This window comes from Macaca nemestrina, chromosome 20, assembly GCF_043159975.1.
Source record: "Macaca nemestrina isolate mMacNem1 chromosome 20, mMacNem.hap1, whole genome shotgun sequence".
NCBI lineage: Eukaryota > Metazoa > Chordata > Mammalia > Primates > Cercopithecidae > Macaca > Macaca nemestrina.
This window is the reverse complement of record NC_092144.1, coordinates 10,578,079-10,589,273: the sequence shown is the minus strand read 5'-3', so window position 1 is coordinate 10,589,273 and position 11,195 is coordinate 10,578,079. Positions and strand designations below refer to the sequence as shown.

Below are 11,195 nucleotides of genomic sequence, written 5' to 3'. Positions count from 1 at the left end.
GTGGCGGGCGCCTGTAGTCCCAGCTACTCGGGAGGCTGAGGCAGGAGAATGGCGTGAACCCGGGAGGCGGAGCTTGCAGTGAGCCGAGATCGCGCCACTGCACTCCAGTCTGGGCGACAGAGCGAGACTCCGTCTCAAAAAACAAAACAAAACAAAACAAAACAAGGCCAGGCGTGGTGACTCATGCCTATAATCCCAGCAGTTTGGGAGGCTCAGGCAGGCGGATCACCTGAGGTTGGGAGTTCACGACCAGCCTGACCAACATAGAGAAACCCTGTCTGTACTAAAAACACAAAATTAGCCAGGCATGGTGGCGCATGCCTGTAATCCCAGCTACTCCGGAGGCTGAGACAGGAGAATCGCTTGAACCCAGGAGCCAGAGGTTATGGTGAGCCGAGATCGCGCCACTGCACTCCAGCCTGGGCAACAAGAGCAAATCTCCATCTCAAAAAAAAAAAAAAAAATTGTAAAATTGTGTTAAAATGTACTGGATTCCTTAGCCTTTTGGAGCCTCTGCGAAAAGCTGCGTACTGAGGAATCCCTCCCTCTCCTTGCCTGAGTCCTGGCCTTTCTGGGCGGATGCATGAAGGTGAGGCAGCGAATGTGCCTTGATAAAATTTCAGGACCCAGACTGTGTGTGGCTGACTTTGGGAACCAGGAGCCTGAAGGACCCGGCCCCTCATATGATTTGGCCCATTTAATCCTTGCAAAGAGGGCAAGAACTGGTATTAGGCCCACTTTACAGATAGGGAAACTGAGGGCCCAGAGACACATGGCCCAAGTGAGAGAAGGTCAGCAAGGGAGTGAGGACGCCACCTTGACTCCATCTCGTGACCAAAATGTTCGTGGCCACTGAAGGGGCCCACCTCCTGGGGAAGGGGGGCCCAGGGAAGGCCCAGCCTTTACCTTGGTGAGACATCGTCACTGTCTCCGCCGTGGTGAGCCCAGGGGTGGCCCCAGGCAGCTGGGAGGTGTTGGGAACAGGCCGGGTGGTTGTGTGCTGTGTCGCTACGGCTTTGGAGCTGACCATTAGCCTGACGGTGGAGGTCTCCTGGGTGGCCACTGCAGCCTCAGCCTCTGAAAGAATAAATAAACGTCTTCTGAGTGCCACATGCCTGCAAGCCCCTCTAATAAGTGTGCGCCTAATGAGGAGAAGTCTAAAATGACCTTGGGAGGCCAAGGCAGGAGGATCTCTTGAGTCCAGGAGTTTAAGACCAGCCTGGTCAACATGGCAAAATCTCATCTCTACATACAACAACAACAAAAAATTAGCCAGGTGTGGTGGTGCACGCCTGTACTCCCAGCTACTCAGGAGGTTGAGGTGGAAGGATCGCTTGAGCCCAGAAGGTAGAGGCCGCAGCGAGCTATGATCCCATCACTGCACTCCAGCCTGGACGTCAGAGTGAGACCCTGTATCAAAAAAAAAAGAAACCAAAAAATAAAAAAATAAAGGCCGGGCGCGGTGGCTCAAGCCTATAATCCCAGCACTTTAGGAGGCCGAGACGGGCGGATCACGAGGTCAGGAGATCGAGACCATCCTGGCTCACACGGTGAAACCTGGTCTCTACTAAAAAATACAAAAAAACTAGCCAGGGGAGGTGGCGGGAGCCTGTAGTCCCAGCTACTCGGGAGGCTGAGGCAGGAGAATGGCGTAAACCTGGGAGGCAGAGCTTTCAGTGAGCTGAGATCCGGCCACTGCACTCCAGACTGGGCGACAGAGTGAGACTCTGTCTCAAATAAATAAATTAATTAATTTAATTAAATTAAAATAAAAAGTCCAAAATGAGGCCAGGCGCGGTGGCTCACACCTGTAATTCCAGCACTTTGGGAGGCCGAGGCAGGTGGATCACCTGAGGTCAGGAGTTCAAGACCATCTTGGCCAACATGGAGAAACCCCATCTCTACTAAAAATAGAAAATTAGCCAGGCATGGTGGCACATGCCTGTAATCCCAGCTACTCGGGAGGCTGAGGAAGGAGAATCGCTTGAACCCAGGAGGCAGAGGTTGCAGTGAGCTGAGATCACGCCATTGCACTCCAGCCTCGGTAACAAGAGAGAAACTCCGCCTCAAAAAAAGTGCTCACGCCCCTAATCCCAGCAATATGGGAACCCGAGGTGGGCAGATCACAAGGTCAGGAGATCAAGACCATCCTGGCTAGCATAGTGAAACCTCATCTCTACTAAAAACTACAAAAAATTAGCCGGGCATCGTGGGACGTGCCTGTAGTACCAGCTACTGGGGAGGCTGAGGCAGGAGAATCGCTTGAACCCCGGAGGCAGAGGTTGCCATGAGCCAAGATCGTGCCACTGCACTCCAGCCTGGGTGACAGAGCAAGACTCCATCTCAAAAAAAAAAACAGAAAAAAGAGTATTGAAAATAAACACCATGAATATCTACTTTGTGATCATATTGTTTCTTTTTCTTTTTTCTTTTTTTTTTTACAGATAGGGTTTCACTTTGTCCCCCAGGCTGGAGTGAAGTGGTGTGATTATAGCTCTGTGTAGCCTCCACCACCTGGGCTCAAGCAATTCTCACACCTCAGCCTCCCGAGTAGCTGGAACCACAGGTGTGAGCCGCCATGTCTGGGTCATATTGTTATTTGTTGTTATTCAAAAGGGAGATTCAAGGGCCAGGCACGGTGGCTCAAGCCTGTAATCCCAGCACTTTGGGAGGCCGAGACGGGCGGATCACGAGGTCAGGAGATCGAGACCATCCTGGCTAACACGGTGAAACCCCATCTCTACTAAAAAATACAAAAAACTAGCCGGGCGAGGTGGCGGGCGCCTGTAGTCCCAGCTACTCGGGAGGCTGAGGCAGGAGAATGGCGTGAACCTGGGAGGCGGAGATTGCAGTGAGCTGAGATCCGGCCACTACACTCCAGCCCGGGCGACAGAGCTAGACTCCGTCTCAAAAAAAAAAACAAAAGGGAGATTCAATTTGCTTGAGGGAGGTGTTGGCCTCAATTGAGACTTTCTCAGAGGATGAGAAAAGTCCACAAAGGGGGCCTGGCACGGTGGTTCATGCCTGTAATCCTAGCACTTCAAGAGGCAGAGGTGAGTGGATCACCTGAGGTCAGGAGTTCGACACCAGCCTGACCACCGTGGAGAAACCCTGTCTGTACTAAAAATACAAAAATTAGCCAGGCGTGGCGGTGCATGCCTGTAATCCCAGCTACTTGGGATGCTGAGGCATGAGAATTGCTTGAACCCAATAGGAGAGGCAGCAGTGAGCCAAGATGGCACCACTGCACTCCAGCCTGGGTGACAGAGTAAATCTCAAAAAAGAGAAATAAAAGTCAACAAAGGGGACCATTTCCTCCTCAGGGCCCTTGTCAGAAATCATATCACCTCTTCACGGGTCCGGGAAAGAGGAAACCAGGTATCAAAGGGGAACTGGGTATATGTCCAGCCCAGTGCTGATGTGTCCATCCAAGGAAAGAAAAGTATGGTTTTCCCGACTCACGAGTCCTCACAATGACTTAGAGGTACCCATTTGACAGATAAGCAGAGAGTCTCAGGAGGGGCAGTTGGAGGACACAGGACACAGAAACAAGGCGTGTGCCGCACCTGTGAGGCAGCTCCTCATGTCCTTGGCCAGCAGCATGCCGTCCGGGCAGGTGCAGGTAAACTTGGGCGACTGGGGGTTGATCTGTGGGGCAGGTAGGCACAGATACTGGCAGCCGCCATTGCTCAGCGTGGTCCTCTCACACCAGTTCACTCCTGGGGCAGAAGAAGTGGAGTCAGGGCAGGAACCAGATCATCAGATAGACTAGAAGATTCCAGAAACTTCCAGAACATTCCAGAGTTTCCACAAGGAGGTTTCAAGGGGGGGGGTGGGGCTGACCCACCCTTACCTCTTGGCTGGGTGAGGTTGTGGAAGAGGACCATATCCTCTGGGGACAGTAGGTTTTCGGCCAACAAATTGATATCAGAACCTGTGAGGCGGTTGGCACTGAAAATGGCTTCGTTGATGATATCTGTCCAAAATACTTTGTCCTAAACAGGCAGCAAGGAAGATGACAAATCCCATTAAACACTGGGATGAGATACAGGCCACCCTCTCTCCACAACTTGTTTGCTTGTTTGTTTTTTGAGACAGAATTTTACTCTTGTTGCCTAGGCTGGAGTACAGTGGCCCAGTCTCGGCTCACTGCAACCTCCACCTCCCGGGTTCAAACGATTCTCCTGCTTCAGCCTCCCGAGTAGCTGGGATTACAAGCACATGCCACCACACCTGGCTAATTTTTTGTATTTTTAGTAGAGACGGGATTTCACCATGTTGGCCAGGCTGGATTCAAACTCCTGACCTCAGGCTATCCACCTGCCTCGGTCTCCCAAAGTGCTGGGATTACAAGCATGAGCCACCATGCCTCACCCACAGCTAGCCTTTTTTTTTTTTTTTTTTTTTTTGAGACTAAGTCTTGCTCTGTCACCCAGGCTAGAGTGCAGTGGCACAATTTAGGCTCACTGCAATCTTAGCCTCCCAGGTTCAAGCGGCTCTCCTGCCTCAGCCTCCCGAGTAGCTGGGACTACAGGCATGTGCCACCACACCTGGCTATTTTTTGTATTTTTAGTAGAGATGGGGTTTCACCATGTTGTCCTGGCTGGTCTCGAACTCCTGACCTCATGATCCGCCTCCCTCAACCTCCCAAAGAGGTGGGATTATAGGCATGAGCCACCATGCCTGGCCCACAACTAGTTTTTAATTGTGGTAAAAATATACATAACATAAAATGTACCATCTCAGCTATTTGTAAGTGCACAGTTCAATGGCCTTAAGCAGATTCACACTGTTGTGCAAGTATCACCATCACCACCCATTTCCAGAACTTTTTTTCTTTTCTTTTCTTTTTTTTTTTTTTTGGAGACAGAGTCCCACTCTGTCGCCCAGGCTGAAGTGCAGTGGCATGATCTTGGCTCACTGCAGCTTCCAACTCCTGGGATCAAGCAATTCTCATGGCTCGGTCTCTGGAGAACCCGGGATTACAGGTGCCTGCCACCACACCTGGCTACTTTTTGTATTTTTTGTAGAGACAGGGTTTCGTCATGTTGGCCAGGCTGGTCTCACACTCCGGGACTCAAGTGATCCTCCTGCCTCAGCCTCCCAAAGTTCTGGGATTATAGGCGTAGGTTGCCGTGCCCAGTTTAAACCTCTTTTCTTTATAAATTACCCGGCCTCAGCTATTCCTTTACTAAAATGCAAATGGACGAACAGACCTGGGGGGACTCCACTTTTGGCTCTGGGTAATCATGCTGCCAGGAACGTGGGGTTATAAAATAATGCCATTTCCTTAGAGCAGGTTTCCCCATCGTGGCTGTATCTAAGGCCTGCTACTTCTCTGTTCTGGGCGTTCAGCAACGTCACTGGCCTCTACCCACTACATGCCAACAGTCTTCCCCATCAACTTGTGACAACCAAAAAATCTCTAGAAGTCACCAAATGTGCCTTGAGAGCCAAGATCACATGTGACTGAGGATCACTGCCTTTCACTGCTCTCAGTAAAAAGAATACAAAGCACCAGGCGCGGTGGCTCACGCCTGTAATCCCAGCCAGCACTTTGGGAGGCAGAGGCAGGTGGATCACCTGAGGTCGGGAGTTCGAGACCAGCCTGGCCAACATGGAGAAACCCTGTCTCTACTAAAAATACAAAATTAGCCGGGCATGGTGGTCCATGCCTATAATCCCAACTATTGGGGAGCCTGAGACAGAAGAATTGCTTGAACCTGGGAGGTGGAGGTTGTGGTGAGCCGAGATCATACCATTGCATTCCAGCCTGGGCAACAAGAGCGAAACTCCGTCTCAAAAAAAAAAAAAAAGAAAATAGAAATAACTCAGGTCTAAGACCTCCTCCTAGTCATGACCAGTTTTCCGCATTCGTCTTGGCTTGAGTGATCTACACAGTCTGTGTCTATCTGCCATCTAAGTTCTTGCATCTCGTACGTAAGCCGCACCTCAAAGATGGCCAAGGAGAAGGGGTGGGCCAGCCTCTTTTCGTCCTCCAAGACGGTCTTCCGGTTGCCCCCGTTGACGTCGATGCTTGAGATGGAGTGAAGTTTAGAGTCAACCCAGTAGAGGCGGCCACTGGGGAAATCTAGAACACACAAGTGGATAAGGAGAGGTCACGTGCCGATGCCAGTCCCAGAGGGGCCTGCGGGCCTGGCCACGCTGATCCGGGCAGGAAGAACCCCCCAGGGACCCGGCAGAGGTACCTGGAGAGGCAGCTCCAACCATGTGTGAGCCTGAACCCCTCCCCTGTGACGCCCTCTCCAACAGGCAGGTAGGGGAGCTGCAGGTCAGAAAAACCTCAGGGAGGCTGGGTACGGCGGCCCACGCCTGTCATCTTAGCAGTTTGGAAGACAGAGGTGGCAGGGACCCTTGCACCCTGGAGTTTGAGACCAGCCAGGCCAACATAACAAGACTGTGTCTCTTCCCCAAAATAAAATACAATTAGTCTGTGTGGTGGCACGTGTCTGTAGTCTCAGCTACTCAGGAGAGTGAGGCAGGAGGATCACTTGAGTCTGAGAGGTGGAGGCTGCAGTGAGCTACGATTGCGCCCCTGCACTCCAGCCTGGGTGACAGACCAAGACCTCATCTCAAAAAAAAGAAAAAACAAAGAAAAGAAAGAGGGACATCTTCAGGGAGCAGCTTGGGCTTGTCCCAGAGCCACCTGGCAACCCCCGTCCGTCCTTTAGCCTGTGCCCGGCCCTGGCTGGGACAGCCGTCCTGCGAACATACCTAGCGTGATGCCATTGGGCCACTCAATGTTTTCAGTCACCAGCGAGTAGATGTCCACACCGTTCAGGCCCCCTTTCTTGATCTTGGCGGGAGTTCCCCAGTCAGTCCAGTACATGAAGCTGGTGGGAGGACAGAGAATAGCTGTGAGGCTGGAGGGTGGGGGAGGATCCCAGCCAACACGTGCAACGAATTCTGGCAGAAACAGCCAGGCTCAGGCTTGGGAAATAGCCCTGCTGGGAACCCCAAACTCCAAATATGGTTTGTTTGGGGTTTTTTTTGAAACAGAGTCTGTCTCTGTCGCCCAAGCTGGAGTTCTGTGGCATGATCTCGGCTCGCTGCGACCTCCACCTTCCAGGTTCAAGCGATTCTCCTGCCTCAGCCTCCCGCGTAGCTGGGATTTCAGGCGCGCGCCACTACACCTGGCTACATTTTTGTATTTTTAGTAGAGATGGGGTTTCACCATGCTGGCCAGGCCCAGGAGGCTGAAATCAGAGGATTGCTTGAGCCCAGGAAGCTGAGGCTACAGTGAGCTATGATCACACCACTGCACTCCAGCCTGGGTGGCAGACTGAGACGCTACCTCGAAAGAAAAAGAAAGGAAGAAACACAAGAACACAAGCCACGCACAATGACTCGCGCCTGTAATCCTAACACTTTGGGAGGCCAAGGCAGGAGGATTGCTTGAGGCTAAGAGGTCAAGACCAGCCTGGACAACATAGTGAGACCTCATCTCTACTAAAAATAAAATAATTCAGCTGGGCGCAGTGATGTGCACCTGTGGTTCCAGCTACGTGGGAGGCTGAAGTGGGAGAATCGATTGATCCCGAGAGTTTGAGGCTGCAGTGAGCTCTGACTGCGCCACTGCGCTCCAGCCTCAGTGACAGAGCGACACCCTGTCTCAAAACAAACGATAAAAACAAACATGAGACCAGAACACACACACACACAACACACACAACATTTGTATCTGAGTGGAGACAGTCTGGAGTCTCTTTCCCGCTGGCCTGGCAGTTATGTGGCCAAACACACTGGGCCACACGTACCCCACCCATTGTTCTGTGGCAACAGTGAGCATTGTCTTGTTTAAAAGAGATCCAGGGTTGGGTTGGGCACAGTGGCTCACACCTGTAATCTCCGCTCTTTGGGAGGCTGAGGTGGGCGGATTACTTGAGGCTAGGCATTCAAGACCAGCCTAGCCAACATGGTGAAACCCAGTCGCTACTGAAAATACAAAAAATATCCCAGCACTTTGGGAGGCCGAGACGGGAGGATCACGAGGACAGGAGATTGAGACCATCCTGGCTAACACAGTGAAACTCCATCTCTACTAAAAAATACAAAAAACTAGCCGGGCGAGGTGGCGGGCGCCTGTAGTCCCAGCTACTCGGGAGGCTGAGGCAGGAGAATGGCGTGAACCCGGGAGGCGGAGCTTGCAGTGAGCTGAGATCCAGCCACTGCACTCCAGCCTGGGCGACAGAGCGAGACTCTATCTCAAAAAAAAAAAAAAAAAGAAAAAGAAAATACAAAAAATTAGCCGGGTGTGGTGGTGCATGCTTCTAATCCCAATTAGTTGGGAGGCAGGAGAATCACTTGAACCTGGGAGGTGGAGTCTGCAATGAGCCAAGATCTTGCCACTGCAATCTAGCCTGGGCGACAGAGCAAGACTCCGCCTCAAAAAATAAAAAATAAAAACGGGGCCAGGCGCAGTGGCTCCCGCCTGTAATCCCAACACTTTGGGAGGCTGAGGCGGGCGGATCATGAGGTCAGGAGATCAAGACCATCCTGGCTAACATAGTGAAACCCCGTCTCTACTAAAAATACAAAAAATTAGCCAGTGGTGGCGGGCGCCTGTAGTCCCAGCTACTCGGGAGGCTGAGGCAGGAGAATGTCGTGAACTTGGGAGGCGGAGCTTGCAGTGAGCCTAGGTCGGACCACTGCACTCCAGCCTGGGTGACAGAGCGAGACTCTGTCTCAAACAAAAAAAATAAGCCGGGTGCGGTGGCTCAAGCCTGTAATCCCAGCACTTTGGGAGGCCGAGATGGGCGGATCACGAGGTCAGGAGATCGAGACCAGCCTGGCTAACCTGGTGAAATGCCGTCTCTACTAAAAAATACAAAAAAACTAGCCGGGCGAGGTGGCGGGCGCCTGCAGTCCCAGCTACTCGGGAGGCTGAGGCAGGAGAATGGCGTAAACCCGGGAGGCGGAGCTTGCAGTGAGCTGAGATCCAGCCACTGCACTCCAGCCTGGGCGACAGAGCGAGACTCCGTCTCAAAAAAAAAAAAAAAATAAAAATAAATAAATAAATAAATAAAAATAAAAAGGGACGCTGGCCCTAGCGGGCCCACCTTCCCCCACAGGCAAGTTCTGTTCCATCTAAATGATGCTCTCTTCCCTGCTTTCCCCTGCCGGACACCGAGTGTGCCTTCTCCAGTGATCTCTGCCCGAGACCGAACATTCACCTCCTGATGGTGGCTGTGAGGACGGTGTGCATCCCAGCTTGTCAGTGCCTCACTGAAACTGAGGTGCCACCTCTCACGTGCTCAGGTGGCAGATGTCGCCTGACAGGTACAGAGTACGCCAGGCAGGCGGCAGGGGCGATGCTTCCTGCCAGGGGACACAGGTCAGAGTGCCTTGTCCCAGGAGCTGCTGAGTCAGCCACGGGCTGGGAAGATACCATTCTGGGGCCTAGCCACTAACCACTAACCACTAACCACTAACCAGTTCTTTTTTTGTTTGTTTGTTTGAGACGGAGTCTCGCTCTGTCACCCAGGCTGGAGTGCAGCAGGGCTGTCTCGGCTCACTGCAACCTCCGCCTCCTGGGTTCAAGTGATTCTCCCACCCCAGCCTCCCGAGCAGCTGGGATTACAGGTGCACGTCACCACACCCGGCTAATTTTTGTATTTTTAGTAGAGATGAGGTTTCACCACGTTGGTCAGGCTGGTCTTGAACTCTTGACCTCAGATGATCCACCCTCCTCAGCCTCCCAAAGTGCTGGGATTACAGGCACTTTGAGCCACGATGCCCAGCCCATTAACCAGTTCCTGAAGGCCCTTCCTACTCCCTCCCTTCCCTATGCACCACTCAGCGTCGTAGATACGCACCCATGAACAGGATCCACCACAATGGCCCTTGGCTTAGAGCCGTTCTCTCTGAATAACGTTTTCCTCTTCATACCCTTGGTATCCGCAACGGAGACAGTGCCCAGGACAGAGTCGGTCCAGTAGATGTTGCTGTGGATCCAGTCCACAGCCAGCCCGTCGGGGGCCTGGAGGTCCCTGCTGATGACGGTGTCGTAGGAGGAGACGCTGTGGGCTCTGTCAAGCTGGGTGCTGAGGCAGGAGGAGAGGAGGGCGTCAGGGCTGGGAGCCCTCATCTCATCTGTGGGCCAAGGCTGCAGGCAGGGGCGACGCTCACCTGTAGATCATTCTCTGGGACAGGTCGGACCAATAGATTCTATTGCTGGCCACCTCCGTGTCCAGAGCGACCACATTCCTCAGGTTGGGGATGAGGCTGGTGTACTCACTCCGGTCCAGCGTCATCTTCCTGACCTCGTGCCGGTTGGTGAAGATGAGGTAGGCGATGGAGCCTGGGGACCCGGGGAGCAAGGTCAGGGGGGCAGAGGAAACCCGGCGATGGAACCGAGAGTGCCTCCCCGTCCCCTCGTGTCACCCTGCAGGGTGCAGCTGAGCCAGAGGAGGCACCCAGAAAAACAGGATGGAAAAGAACTTCCAGATGGGAACAGGCACAGTGGAGCCCGCCTGTAATCCCAGCACATTGGGAGGCTGAGGGAGGAGGATCACTTTTCCTGGGAGTGTAAGGCTAGCCTGGGTAACACAATGAGACTTTATTGCCACAAAAAAAAAAAAAAACTTTGGCCGGGCACGGTGGCTCAAGCCTGTAATCCCAGCACTTTGGGAGGCTGAGGTGGGCGAATCACTTTATGTCAGGAGTTTGAGACCAGCCTGACCAATGTGGTGAAACCCCGTCTCTGGCCGGGCGCGGTGGCTCACGCCTGTAATCCCAGCACTTTGGGAGGCCGAGATGGGCGGATCACAAGGTCAGGAGATCGAGACCATCCTGGCTAACACGGTGAAACCCCGTCTCTACTAAAAGTACAAAAAACTAGCCGGGCGTGGTGGTGGGCGCCTGTAGTCCCAGCTACTCGGGAGGCTGAGGCAGGAGAATGGCGTAAACCCAGGAGGTGGAGGTTGTAGTGAGCCGAGTTCACACCACTGCACTCCAGCCTGGGTGACAGAGCAAAGACTCCGTCTCAAAAAAAAAAAAAAAAAAAAAAAAGAAACCCCGTCTCTACTAAACGTACAAAAACTAGCCACATTTGGTAATGGGAACCTGTAATCCCAGATACTTGGAAGGGTGAGGCAGGAGAATTGCTTGAACCTGGGATGTGGAGATTGCAGTGAGCCAAGATCGTGCCACTACATTCCACATTCCAGCCTGGG

General features: G+C 52.7%; 1 protein-coding gene across 2 annotated transcripts in view; it reads right to left on the bottom strand.

Annotated features, from left to right (window-relative positions):
• The window catches only part of LOC105486920 (low density lipoprotein receptor), a 45,957-nt gene that overhangs the window by 10,849 nt on the left and 23,913 nt on the right, over positions 1–11,195 (bottom strand). For both annotated transcript variants that reach the window (XM_071086783.1, XM_071086784.1), the window contains exons 9-15: positions 10,150–10,321; positions 9,837–10,064; positions 6,736–6,854; positions 5,952–6,091; positions 3,854–3,995; positions 3,567–3,719; positions 907–1,077 (exon numbers count right to left, since the gene is read on the bottom strand). In XM_071086783.1, the coding sequence (XP_070942884.1) occupies positions 907–1,077; positions 3,567–3,719; positions 3,854–3,995; positions 5,952–6,091; positions 6,736–6,854; positions 9,837–10,064; positions 10,150–10,321 (1,125 nt within the window). The remainder of the gene's footprint in view (positions 1–906; positions 1,078–3,566; positions 3,720–3,853; positions 3,996–5,951; positions 6,092–6,735; positions 6,855–9,836; positions 10,065–10,149; positions 10,322–11,195) is intronic.